At 41.8% G+C, this 14,997-nt stretch overlaps 1 protein-coding gene across 5 annotated transcripts in view; it reads left to right on the top strand.

Annotated features, from left to right (window-relative positions):
• Positions 1 to 14,997, top strand: part of sbf1 (SET binding factor 1) — an 86,241-nt gene that overhangs the window by 14,919 nt on the left and 56,325 nt on the right. For all 5 annotated transcript variants that reach the window (XM_028570714.1, XM_028570713.1, XM_028570710.1 and 2 more), the window contains exon 2: positions 14,577 to 14,662. In XM_028570714.1, the coding sequence (XP_028426515.1) occupies positions 14,577 to 14,662 (86 nt within the window). The remainder of the gene's footprint in view (positions 1 to 14,576; positions 14,663 to 14,997) is intronic.

Here is a 14,997-nt window from a genome sequence, read left to right as displayed (position 1 = left end):
TTTGATGCCTTCAGTGAGAATCTACAATGTAAATAGTCATGAAAATAAAGAAACACATTGAATGAGAAGGTGTGTCCAAACTTTTGGCCTGTACTGTATGTCACTGTTGAATCCATTTTTCTCAGGCTGTTAAGGCTCATAATGCATCGGCACAGGAGGATTCTCCCTAACACCAGCCGTTAACGTCATAGCACGATAACATTAACAGCGGTTGACTCAGTGTTACAGGCAGCCTCTTGCCTTTAACACCACTATACCCAAAACCATAGTGTCAAAACCCCAGCACCTTTTTAAGGCCCAGTCACACAACCACACTGTTCATTTTGTGGAACAGCAACATGGATCAAATGTGTGGTTAAATTAGGCTAACATTTGTATTATTTTATAGTTAACTTTCAGGCGTCTTTCAATTTCACCTCCGAGTATTGCAGTGGGTTTTATTGTCTGCAATTAAAAACCAATCCAAATTAGTACACGGATATGCTATTTAGGACCAGGATATGAAAGACTAAACAAGCTGAGGTCTGTGTTAAGTGGAAGTTGACTCCTGGATGTACTTTAGTCTGAAACAATGGCCAGAGTGACTGCAAAGTGGATGGCCCGTGTTGTGTGAGCATTGGCCGGTTTCTCCACTCTAGTGAGTCCGTTTGGTGGCTCGGACTAATGCACAGCACACATCGCACACATCCACCTGGAGCTGCAAAGGGGAAGTAAAAGTAAAGCTGGGCGATATGGAAAAATCTAGGGCTGTGCTCGATTGAAGAAATTCTTAGTCGACTAACACTCATTCAATTGTATTGACTAATCGATTAGTTGATTTAATCAACAGATCTGTAAATCTGAGTTTCTCCGCAAAGAGTCATGCAAAAGCACCACTTTAATTCTTGTGTTTACCAGAGATGTGCTCGTACGTTTCTTGGAAATAAGTCATTCAGCATGAAAAAAGCATAAAACATGACAAATGGACTAAAGAGATCTAAGTTGACTAAGCCCAAAACGACCGATTAGTCGACTAATCGACTAAGAGGGAGCAGCCCTAGAAAAATCTAACCTCATGATATTTGTGACCAAATAGTATTGCGGCAATATTGTAGGGTTGACTATTGTTGCTTTCACAAAATATTAATACAATGAGAGTTTTGATAAATAATCACCAATAATGTAGATATAATGACTAAGCGGGCAAGAGCAAACGATAAAACAGTTAGAACAGTCTTCAGAAAGTGACACCACTTTACTGTAATGCAGCCTTTAGAACTAGAAAAAGATAACACTTGTGTCATATCACCATATTACGATATCCAAAATCTAAGACAATATGTAGCCTCATATATCGATGTAGATACAGTATTGATATATTGCCCCGGCCTACCCTATAAGTCATGTTATTAATCATTAGTCTGTGACAATTTGATTTGAGTTAGATCTGAAGCAACCGACTGCCTCAAACTGAAATACGTTTAGTCACTGGAGCTGTTGTGCCCTCTCGGAGGCCATTTCCCCTCCTGGAAAGCCTTTCGATTTTGTTTTGGGGCTTTGGGTGATGGGGAGGGGGCACAAGTTTTGCAGGAAGGATGTGAGTTTGCTGAAGAGCTTTTGCACAAAGAAAATGTCCCAACGTTGTCTCCAGGGTGACGCCGGTTTCCAGATTGAGCAGGGATTTCTTTTTTCACCCCTCTATTTGCTTCCTAAACCACGGCTTCACTTGGACAGTTGGCTTTTCAGCACGGACTGGCTCGTTTATTTATTCAGGATTATCATCTTTGTCATCAAATGTCAAGTTTTGCCAACTGATGTGCTGCTCCGTGGGTTGCCTTTGACCCCACACAGGGCCTCAGTCTGTCCCTGTAGTGCTGCTTTTAATCAGAGAGTGACTCACACTCCTTCACATTACTCAACAAGACTGTCCTGCATGTGTATGTGTGTGTATGTGTGTATCATAAAACGCACGTGCACGCATTCATGTGTAAATGAATGTGTGTGTAATAGTGAGCTGGGTGGACAACAGAGAGCCCTGTCAGAGGGTGTGGTATAGAGCCTGGACATAATGATGTCATAGTTGTGTATGTTTTCACCCAGAGGCCTCAGCTTTGAGTCTTTCTGGAAATGTGATGTGAACACAGTGCAGATACTGTTGAGAAGTTCTGCAGCGCTGGCAGCTCACCTCATGCACAATCTGATCCCACTTGACTCGCCACGTTGCTGCAAGCTGTTCATGGGATTAAACAAACGATGCACAGATATTAATAATAGTACTTACTACATGTAAGCATAATAATTGCAGTGTTGTATAGCACATTCTTGCTGCTGCATTGATTCACTAATACAAGTTTTCATCATAAGGAAGGCCACAGTGCTAAATAAGTAGGAAAAGTGTAATGGCAGTAAGACATTGCATCAGTAAGATGGCGTTTCATTAGTAAAATAAGGAAACTTCCCCTCTCAGAAGAACTAGACTTGTTACCATACCAGTTTCTTGCGAGTGGGCGAGTCTATGCACAGAGCCGATACCTCGTAATGTGGCCCGAAATAAAATACTTTAAAGTTTAGTCAAGTCATACGTTCTTTTCCCATTATGACTGACTGTCAAAACTAGATAATAAAAGAAAGTTCTATGGCATTCTTTCTCTGTATTTGTTCATGTTTTACAAAGAGCTTAAAACCGAGCCAGGCAGGGTTGGGAGTATACAGCTGAAAAAAAATCGGCCAATACGCAAGTTCAGGTTTCGAAATCGGTATTGGTAAAGGGAAAAAAATAGTATGGGATCAGAGCCTTATGCAGGAGGGAGCTTGCTTTAGGCCAAATTGTATTCCTCGTTTTGTACATAGTTGCAAATCTGCACACACACACACACACACATGCTGGTTGTGTATGTGCACACAAAGGCGGATGAAAAACCCACACGGCTCACTCAGAGCTCTTTTGTCTTTGTCTATGACTGCTGCAGTCGCCGTGGAAACCGCCTGATGTCGTGTCACTGTGGTTTGGAAGCTTGCGAACGAGAAGCTGTGGTCTGGTTCAGCACCAGGAGCATGACACACACACACACACACACACACACACACACAGCTACACACACTGTTCAACTCTGACTGCAATTAGTCAGTGATCACATGACCAGGCAGTCTCCTTCCATCCTGTGTCACAGAGTATCTCTGCTAGTAGTCATCTGTGTGACCCACATTTCCTCCCTTGCTCCCGCCTTTCATCCTCGTCAGGCCCGCCTCTATCTCTCTCTCTCTCCCATTTTAAGTTCTCTTCATTGCCTTTATTCGACCAGGTCTTCTCAGCAGGTGTATACTTTGTAAGAAGCCGTCTGCTGCAGGTCGGGCAGCTGCAGACGGTGAGCCTCGTGGTCGTTCGGTGGCTCTGTTCAGGTTGATCGTGGCTGGCATGAGGCTCTGATTAGATCTGTGGTATTGGTCTGCAGAAAGATAGATTTGTCAACAACAAAGGAAACCTGCACTTCTTGCTCCTCGTTAGTATTATTTACTGTTTATAGCAGCACAAGTCTTTAAAAAAAGCCCTCTTTTGCTTGTGACCTATTTTGATGCAGCTTACACAATAATGTTTCCAAAGCTACTTATTCACACACTCCCCTTTTTTTTTGACAACCGCACACATTATTATAACCGAGATAATGCTCTCCAGGGTTTTCCCTACCAATAGAAGGCTTAGGCAAGCAGTTTTAGACACCACCTAAGCTAAATGAATGTGAAATCAACGTGAGCATCTAAATGACTTTTCTCACATCTAATGATCAGAATTGGACCCCAGTGGACTTATTTAGCAAGTTTTGTCTTTAAGCTTTTCAGTGTAATTTATTTATTATCTGCTCTACCTTTTCCAACGTTTCAGACACAGATATGGTAGTAATAATAATGTGAGAATTATGTGAAATTGCATATTTCTTTTTATTGAAAAACCTAATGTTGTTGAGGGAGGACCCCTAAACACCCAGCCAAATATGTGCACCTAAGTCTTCCACAAACCTAAGGAAAAACACTGCTCTCAGGAAAGCAATGAACTTGTAGAAGGGAACTATTTTCTCTCATGGAAATCTTTTACTCTGCCTCATCTATTATATTCCTGTATCAGGAGAACTATTGTGCATTATTGTTTGATTAATATGTCTTTCACAAACAAGCGGTCTTTGCATAAACAATATGTATTCTCAGTATCAGCTGCTGTCCTCAAAGTTGCTAAATCTGTTTGCTGGCTTACGATGACATCAGAGCAGCGAGATGGTAGGAATTTAATCCATATGTCAGGCTATATGTACTGTATTTAGCATACATTTAAATGTGAACTGATCCCTTTTCATTGATCCCAACAAATGGACTTTCAAAGCTTTCCAGCTTCAAACCACTTTGAATGCCTGTAAACAACCTGCGGACCATTTTAAAATAGCGAGACTGAACTATTGTTTACGACTTTGGATGGCAGACCCGGAAGCTTTGAGGCCTGATTTGGCTGTTACTGGCTGCTTATAGAGAGTCCACAGTCTGCACAATGATTGGGTCTCTTTGGTTGCTCAGCACTGTAGGAACTGAATGCACTGATTGTGACTTGCTGATTATGTTTCTCACACTGTGAAAATACAGCTGCTTTTACACTCACAAGGTGGACAGAAATAACAGGAACACAGGGCGATGCAGCACAGGAGCCTCACAGTGGTTACCAGTTTGGTATTTGAGTGTACGTCGCTGTGACTTGTGGTCACTCATACTCTTTGTTGATGCTGTTTTTAGATATTTGTCATGCTTTTTGATGTTAGAACTTTGGAGGCATTTATACTTTGAGAGGGGATGAGATGAGTGTGGTATGTATAGGGTTGGGTACCGAGACCCGGTGCTAATACGGCACCGGTGCCTTTACAACTGATATCTACTGGACCGAACAGCAACGCGGATTTCGGTGCTTCACTTCGGTGCCACTAAAATGCCTGCCCTGCTTTTTGATGGTCCGAAAACGAAAACGGAAGTTATCTAAATAGAGAGAGGATGCAAAGACAAATGGGTACTAAAAAGACACTGTCCAAAAACATGGACTGAGGTGTACAGGATGCAACAGCATATCAACTCAATCAACAACATTCTGCACTTTTGGCATCGTGTTTTTTTTTTTTTGTATGACCTCCTAAGCCCGTACTCCAATGAGAGAAGTAAGTGCTTAATAAAAGATGAGAAGCTGGCTGGGTTTGTTAAATAAAACATGAGTGAAAATGTCACAACTTCTAAATGCCAACCTGCAGGAAGCATTGGTTGCTGAAACTAAATCACAATGCCCATACAGCATAATTGGAAACGGTACATCTGTGCATCACTGCTGTATGGGGGGCTCCTTTGCACACATCCCGCTGGAGCGTCACGCGCCAAGTCTAGAGTCATTCAACTGGATCTGACAGGGAAGCCGTGGGTGGGACCAGGACCGGGAACTGTATCAAGTGAGATTTTAGATGGATTCTGCAGTCATTGTAGGTCCAGGTGTGATAGCTTTTAGGCTGGTCTCATTGTTTAATTTAGTGTCCATTGCTTTAAAACACCCTACCACTTTTGTGTGATCAGCGTCACGTGGGACTGAGTACCGAATTCTATGCTTTTTAGGCACCAACCAAATGGCCTCCTTAGTATCGAGTATTGGAAAATACCTCGTCATTCAAGACCAAATTTCAACACCTAAGGAGTAAATCTCATCAGTGAGCCAATAAGCACGCAGCATGCTTCTACCAAGATCTAATATTGCTGGCGATTGGTGGTCATAACATTACTCATCGGAGACACGCGGGAAAAACTCAACGTTCCACACAGATGTGGCTCACTTAGTGGGAGCTAAAAAATAAATGAAAAGATTTTTGTTGTAATTTCTTTTTGTTTAAATGGCTCTTATAAAATTGGCATCAAAAAAAGTATTGTTTAGGAACCGGTATCAAAGTCACGATATTGGCATCGGTACCCATATCCACATTTTTGGATCGACACCCATCCCTAGAGTCACATGCAGTGATGCATCTGTTGCCTTTTAAAGTTGTTTTTAGGAGCCCCAGAGAGCAGAGCAGGCATATAGTGGCACTGAAATCTGCGTTGTTATTTTGGCTTGTAGATACCGGTCATTTCAGGTTTTGGTACCCAACGCTAATGATATAAAAATGCAAAAAATCGCAGAAAAATAAAAGGCATGCAATTTTTCATTCAAGAAGTGTGAAGCCACAAGATCATCATCACATAGCTCTCTACTGTTCACTTGATTGGTCCAGCAAATTTCTGGACAGGCATAATTATTTTGGGTGGAGATTTTTAGTTTACTAGTTGTCTGTCCTTGCAGGAGGTAATGACCACCTTGATACAAAACGATTTAATTGCCATTGTGGGATCACATTATCATTATGTGATATAGTATAATTTTCTGATAAAGATATCAGCGATTTCCCATCATAAAAACCGCTGACCCCGCAAAGTGCTTGTGCAATTCTGCAGGTGCAGGTGGGCATATTGCACAGTTCTTCAGTGAAATGCAGCTTATCTCTTTCAGTGTTTCGGTGTTGCAGAATCTTCTACAAACGATTAAGTAACAGTATTTGTTTAAAGTCAACACAGCTTTTGTTTTTTTATTTCATTATCATCAGTCGTGCATTAGCTGTGGTTTCCCTCAGCAACCCCTTTGTCTTTCCACCCATACTGACATGGGTGTGCTTCTAATGTTCACACACTGTACCAGACACAGAACTTGTCGCTTTGTTTACAAAATCCTGATTTAATGTCATATTCCAGGAAGCCTTCAGGTATAATCATGAATAATTAGATTATATTGTTTACATACAACGTCTGATTCCAGAACTGACTTAACTGTTGAGTGTCGGTCACTTGAAGAGCTGTCAAGTAACGAAGTACAAATACTTCGTTACCTTACTTAAGTAGAAATTTTGGGTATCTATACTTTACTGGAGTAATTATTTTACAGCATACTTTTTACTTCTTCTCCTTACATTTTCACGGAATTATCTGTACTTTCTACTCCTTACATTTTAAAAATAGCCTCGTTACTCCTATTTCAGTTTGGCTTGTTTTCATTCCGGCTCGTCATCGTTCAAACACACACACTCATAAAAGCCTATCCAGATCGCTCCATCCGGAGAGAGTTAATTAGATTGTGGTTGGATGAGAAGTATAAACATAGCCATTCTGACACCCTATTGGTTTGTACGTGATCCATCACACCTGCACAGACCCGGTGCTAATACGCCACCGGTGCCTTAACGACCGCTATCTACCGGACCGAATAGCAACGCGGATTTCGGTGCCTTATTTAGGTGCCACTTAAATGCCTGCGCTTCTCTCTGATGCTCCGAAAACGGACGTTAGAGGGAACAGGAACATCGCCGCACAGGACGCTAGTTAACACTACAGTTGGCAGCAGCTAACGTTATCCTACGGTTAGCTAGCAGCTGGAGTAAACACGGTTAAAATGCTGAGAGCTAAACGGTGTAAAGTGTGTCTGTATTTCACTGGAGAGGATTGTAACACCAGATCGTAGCTGCCATTGTCTGAAAAACACAGAAGAGATGTGTCACCTTTTTCAGCCCTTCTGAGTTTGCAGGTATGATTTTAATATAACATTATTATAGTCATATGATTTTGTCCTAACGTTTTGGGGTTTTGAAGCTGTTGTCCATAATGGCAAGGACCCCTTTACTTAAAGTGAGATGTAGCAGGGACCCCCTACTACATATTGTATGAAATTAAGTTGCATATTGAACTGGGCCTGCAATAACTGTTAGGGCAACCTAAAGCGTTCTTACATACCCTTTTTTCATAAGCTATTAAAATATTAATTGTTGGCATGATTTTATAAATCATATTTTAATGGTACATACTGTATGTGGCACAGTAAATCTAGGATTAACTATCTGTGGGCTGATATCTTAGGGACTACCTTACCTATAGGCCAGTAAGCCTATCATCAGTGGGAATTTATATTTGCTAATACTATGTTGGAATTATGTTAAGGCATTTTAATTTTAAAAGACTCAAAGATAATAAAAAGACTCAAAAATTTACAATAATTTAGAGGCCCCCCTGCAATGACTTTGAGGACACCTTGTTGAAGATCTCTGCCTTACATTACTTTTATACTTTACACGCAATAGTATTTCTGCAGAAGCTGGAAAAAATGTGATTTTAACAAGGGGTAGTGTGATCCAAGCAGTCTCAACGGCCAAACAGTCCTGAATGAACACTTGTGGTGGATCTATCTTTTGATTTAGATTGTATTTTCTTGTCTGTACACCAATAGGAACATTTCAGACATATATATATATATATATATATATATATATATTAGGGCTGTCAATCGATTAAAAAAAATTAACTAATTAATTGCACAATTTGCTGTAATTAATCGCGATTAATCGCTTTTTTAAAATTGAGACTGAAGCTTATAATAATGGATATTTAAATGCTAAATCACTTAACTTTGCAAATATGAAGAAAAAAACAAACAAGGAAAGGTTCTGCTAAGTTCAGAATGTTTAATATCTTTCAGAACAACAGCAGCAACAATTTGGCTTATTTAGTCCTGCTGAAGGCTGCTGAAACGGCTACAAACTGTCTGACTTGAGAGCAGATTTTTGTCACCATCCCCGGCTGCTGTCGCCTGCTCTCGTCTACTTTACAGGCGAGGCGCAGTTCATCTCCAACGAGCCGAGAGTTCAGTCGGCGGCAGGGCAGTTGGGAATTACCCGGAAATGGCGAGCAGGATGAGGATTGAGTCTCTCAAAATCTGACGAAAATCTTCTAAACTGACTAACTTTGTTGAGCTGAAATGAAGACCGATTCCGCAACTGCACGGCCTATTTCTCGCTTAAAATGTTTTCAGAAACATGTTTCAGTAAACTATCTTAGTACAATATGAGATCGTATTCTGAACGGCCGCCATGACAGTCTGGCTTTGGATTTCCGGAGAAAACAAACCCATGTGACGCGTTCGTCCAATCAGGTGCCGGTTTTCATTACTTGGGCAACAATACAGAGTAGCGCCGCCTGCTGTTATGGAGACGTATTACGTTTCTCAGCCGCCACATGAAGTAAACAAACACAGCTGCGTTAATTTCGTTAATTTTTTTTAACGAGTTAAATATTAAAAAATTAACGCAAAAATTAACGCAAAAATTTTGACCGCCCTAATGTATGTATGTATGTATGTATGTATGTATGTATATATATAAAATGTATGTATGTATATATATATATATATGTATATGTATGTATGTATATATATGTGTGTGTGTGTGTGTGTATATATATATATATATGTGTGTGTGTGTATGTGTGTATATATATATACATACATACATACATACATACATATATATGTTGACAGGTTTTATAAAGCCTGTATGAAGGTTTTATAAAGCCTGTATGAAATGTAACCTGACACCGGTATAACTTCCATATCTTTAATGGAGGTGTGGATACTAGCAATCAAAACCAATACTGGCACATTAGAACAGGCAAAATGGCCACATGAAAGAGGAAAGGTGGGGATGAGGTGCATAATGTATGTTTTCTATGGTCTATTTTGTATACATTACATCCAGAGCATTGCATCTGATTTGTACGTAGTGGCAGTGTAAACACTACAGCACTATATCTTTAAATAAGAAGCTCTGAGATGACATATGTGCCTGCAGTAACCGGCTTACCCGCTGTCTGTACCACAGCGGCACACTTCACCTTCCTCCACAGCGCTGCAAAGGAGGGTCTGGCTATATGGGTTAAAAACATGCTCTGGTTAATTGGCATTTCTTTAAACTAATTGTCTTGGGCGGCAGAGCCACAGTGCCGCTGCAAAATAGCCTTGGGAAGGAACTTGTTTTGGTGTTACAAAGTAGTTTTAGTGGTGCAACGGAATACTCTGATTGTACGGATAGTCTAGCTAGCTGTCCAAAAGTCCATAAATCCACCGGAGTTTAGAACGCCAACACAAAGAAAGAGGAAGGTAGCAAACATCCGGCCGAAAAGCGTGACATGCGGCGGGATTTCCGGCGGCAACGGAGCAATCCCGGAAGTGGAATGTTGTGGGTATAGACTATGAGGCGAGTGTCTGTACTGGTTCCGTCTGGTCCGCGAATTTCAAATCCTCAGCAGCAGGGAAGTGTTGGGGATCGGAAAGTAAATGTACAGCGTAGGTTACGGTTTGTCCATGAATAAACACGCACCTCCACAATACCCAAAAAGTTCTCGTGTCTTGCTTCCCTGCTGCTGGGAGAAAGTGAAGGGAGAGTCTGTGGGATAACAAACCGGAGCAGAACGCGCCGCTCTCTGGCTCCTTCCAGAGACACAGCATCTCCGCTTCGCCTAGGTTGCAAAATGTAGCTAAAGGTATTGTCGAAAAACTAGACTTAAAGCGTAAATAATGCTAAATAAATAAGGTCACGTTTACACCCGTGAGACGAGGCTGAGACATTAACCTGATGCAGCCGGTGCAACCACGGTAAAGATTAAAATGACAGTGTATCTATTGCGTGAGACGTGCAAATAAAAAAAAAAACCTGGATCGGCACTGTGAAGTTGGAGCTTTAATCAAAAGTAACCGTATGCTTTATCTCAAACCCTGACTTGTGTGTGTGACCAAAGTATCTAAACTTTTTGCCAAACAGATATGAGACATTATGCAAGCCAGCATTTCAGTGAAATCAGTCAGAACATCTGTGGCTTCTGTACACTCCTAAAGAATAATTCTTCACCTGTTCAAAGGGACAGAGCAAACATTTGCATCATGGTTGCAAAGTCTTTTTCATGTAGGTGTCCATCACTCAGTTTTGCATCACGCCAGATTGCGTTATTATGGATCCCACGCCCAAGACCAAGACCCGCCCTTCAATAGCATTCACACACTACTATTGGTCAGGCGTCCATGCTTACGCAAGGTAACGTAACCCGATTTGTACAGGTCCTATCTCCTGACCAATCGGCTATCCTAACCTTACCCACTCTAGGTCAGTGCCTAACCCCAACCAATCGGGCTGCTTCGTAGGGCGGGACTTGCCTAGAAATTACGTGGGTTCCATAATAACGCCACAAGATCCCTTTGGCATAAGTTTGATGCCAGTAGTGGTTCCCGTCATGGTGCCAGTAGGTGATAGGAGGTATTACTGCAGGCTCATATCTTAAGATAAGATAAGATAAGATACAGCTTTATTAATCCCAGCTTGGAAATTCGGTTGTTGCAGCAGCACAACAGAAACGACAGATCTACAAGTATAGAAAGTAACAGAAATAAATAAGAGGTACATGAACTAAAATAGAATAGAATCAAAAATAGAAACTATAAAAAACATGTACTAGGTTCTCCAGTCAGTGTCCTTGATCAAGGCACTTGATAAAGTAGCTAAGTGTTGCTGTCTGTTCTGGGCCTTATGCTCTCCTGTCGGCTGCAGCTCTCTGCAGAAAGTGTTAACAACTGCAGAGGTTACGTTTGCTTTTTGTTGCCAAGAGGTTATAGACTTGTAGTTTTATTTCAGTTTTATGAGCTAGTTCTGAGTCTGGCAGCGTGCTCCGAAACTGCTTTAAGAATATATTGTCAGACCGCTGTCCGGCGCTGCCTGCCGGCATACTCTGCCACTTCAAGTGTGCTCTGCTAGTAATCCATGCTAGGTCACGGACTGTGTGAGGCTTGGTAGGAACAGACACGACTCAAGTTCCCCCAAACAGGAAATATAGAGTACTACTGTTCATAATTAAGCAGTTGCAGGTGAAGGTGTATGTGTAGGTGGTGGTGAACAAAGCTGTGGAAACGTTGAAAGAACAAGTCGGGTGGACCAGGTTTCCTACCGAGCAGAGATTGAAGCTAAATGAAGGGATTCCTTTTGGTTGCAGGCTTGCTGCTTTGCCAAATCTGATAGTTTGATTTTAGATACTGCTCATTTTAACATAATGGCTTTGGTAGCCAACACAGTAGATTTTGGTCACTGTCTTCTCATATACATACAGTATGTATGTATGTATGTATATATAATCTATAACAGCAAATTCTCCTGAGCTCTAATAGGGGAACAGATGTGAGGGTATGTTGTGGAGGGTTATGGAGTCAGTATCTCGATAACCTATCGGTGCTTTAAAGAGGAGCTAGCTTGAACCATTCTTTGTAAGTGTAAATTACTAGTGTGCCACGCCATATTGTTTGCGATACCGATACAATTTTGTAATCTCATACAAAAGATTCCTGTCATGATAGTGGTGATACTTTGTCTCGTTGACATAATGATGTCACAGCAGCAACAAACATGTCTGAAAGCGAAACGGCTACCGGCTCCACGGTGGAGTGGTTGTAACACGTTTTGACCATGGCACCGCCGCTATCTCGCTCTGCACCTTTTTGAGGCAGGTTTTGTGAAGTCTATTGGAACCCTTTTTAAGTCTTGTTTACATTCCCTAGATTCCTTTTGCATACGTGCACATATTCCCGACATTATTGGATTAGAGAGATGATTAGCCTCTTGTGACGAGGACACACTTCTTGTAGCTAGCATACCCAGCATAAGGAGTGACTTGGGTTTAGTTTGTGTTGAGAGTTTTTTCAGGGGAAAGGAGTTCAACACAAAACAAACCATGAGAGTGAAAGTGAGTGTGTGTGTTTTATGTGTGTGTGTCTGTGGCTGTAAGGCCTGCATGTCACTCCCAGCAGACTCATTTTCTGGCTCATTGATACACACTCCTCCCTCAGTTGCAGGATGTCCTGCTTTAACTGGCTGAATAATCCCCACCCTGCCTGACTATTGGCTGATAAGGAGTCTGCACTAGCCTGGCTTTGTCACACTCTGTGTGTGATTTTCATTGTGTGTGTGTGTTCGTGACACACCTGTAGCTCGTCATCCACTGACAACATATTGTTACAGAACAAACACGACATCCAGTACATACAGAGCGACACGTGCACTGCTTTTTCAAATCGCCGTCTCTAAGGAGGTAGTTGGGAAGTAACACGGGGTCCCTGCATCCATCGGCTATGGTATACTGCACCAGATGATTCGTCACATTGTACCAAGGGGGGTTGGCTAAGTCAGATGTGCTTAATAAATCTTAATAAAGTCCATCAATCCCTTTTTACAAGTAGACTGTGATTCATTTTACCTCTTTTAATAATTATTATGCCATAGTCTATTAAACTATCTACTCATGTGGGAGAAATGTTTGACCGCTGAGGTTTCAACTGTGCTTCAGGAAAATTGCAAAAAAAAAAAAAAAAAAAAAAAAGGCAAGCTACAGAAGTGAAACAGTGCACTGCTTGGCATTCCCTCTCCAGGTTCCAGCACTTGAGAGCTGGCTCAGTGATCAGGGCCAATCAGCTCAAAACCAAAAAGGAAATGAACCTGATCCCAGAGCACCACTCCCACAAGCGTCCACATATCTTTGCTTCGCAAGGGAGAGGGGATGACTTTAGCATTTCCCTGTGTGTTTTGGGACCTGGCCTACTTTCTGTTTGTGTATTGTCTCTGGGTGTCTGTGCTTCTGTTTTAGTTCCCTTGGTAAAGGCTCTGTTGTTTTCTCCGAGGCAGGACCAAACCATCGACGTTTGGTCTAAATGCTCCTTCATTTAGCATGGGGTAGTATTTAGTTTTGTGCAGTTTTTAAGCTACATTTGGAAGCTTTTGTATTGGGAGGATGAGTGTCGTCTCTGTGCGGATGAATGCTGCCATTAAGCAGCCTGCAGGTTTTCAGATGGAAGTAAGCTGAAAGACGGGCCTGTGGTGGTTACATAAGTCGGCCTTTGTTGTGTCATTGTGCCACTGTGATGAGCCAGGCCCCGCAGTGAAAATGGCCTCATTAACTAGCCGCAAATAAGCATTTTAACACGTCACGCTACTGTTTAGCTGATATGGACTCAAAAACAGCTGTAACTAATAACATGTTTCTCAGACTTTAACTGAACTTATTTGTTGCCTCCAACATAGTGAACTATTGATTTAGTGACCACGTCAGCTCTACAAACACCATACTTCAATAAAAGGAGGCACAAAATTCGTCAAAGTCATAGTTGTAACTAGGGTACTCAAAGCCTAGTGTAGCATGAAGACTGGAAGTAGGCGGGAACAGCTACCCTACCTTTTGTCAAAGGTCCATTCACATCCAAAGCTGTCATAGTTGAAATAGAAATGAGCATTTATGTTATTTACTGACAAACAACAGCTGGGCCCAGTGGCTGCACGCATCACCTCTGTAGTCCGGTCTTCATGAAGTGTGTAAAGTCTCTTTATGCACTTGTCAAAAGTGTATGTTAACTCTTTTGATGGAGGCTAGTAGTTTTCCCCTGCATCCAATCTTTGACCAATCCCTGTGCCAAAACATACATTTTCTGTTAACATGAATTCATAATTTTTTTTTTTTTATATGCCAAGATGCATTTGCAACACACAATAATAGAACATGAAAAGAAGAGGATAAAAATTGGCATGCTGATATGGTTTAAAAAAAACAAACTCAAAGGAGCTTATTTAAGGAAACAAACAAGACAACACAAAATGTAAATCCCATGGACTGATCTGTGTCTGTCTCTCTCTCTCTGTGTCTCTCTGCAGTGGAGGGTGAAGGGCTAGGTCGCATTCTCCAGCGGTTTCCTGAGAAAGACTGGGAGGACAGCCCGTTCCCACAAGGCATAGAGCTGGTAAGTCAACACTTGTAGACATGCTCCAGGGGAGCTCCGTGGGTAGAACAAGGCACGTAACACTCTCAGGGTTAGGGGTTCAATTCCCCGGGCAGCCAAATGCTTAAAGACTTAGGCCCTGTTTACACGAATACGCTTGCGGGTGAAAACGTCAAAAATATTTTATCAGATGTGCCTTTGGTTTAGACGCCGACGGCGTTTTTGGGGCTCAAAAACGCAAAAAAAAACTAAACCACCCTCCAGAGTGGAAATCTTAAAAACGCTCCACGGGTGCGTTCCCGTTTAAAGGATAAAAACGCACTTGTGTGCGTGCATGCGTGTGTGTGCCGTGCGTG

The sequence above is a fragment of the Perca flavescens genome, chromosome 23 (assembly GCF_004354835.1).
Source record: "Perca flavescens isolate YP-PL-M2 chromosome 23, PFLA_1.0, whole genome shotgun sequence".
Taxonomy (NCBI): Eukaryota; Metazoa; Chordata; class Actinopteri; order Perciformes; family Percidae; genus Perca; species Perca flavescens.
Note: the sequence above shows the minus strand (reverse complement) of the source record. Positions and strands in the feature narration are given on the sequence as shown.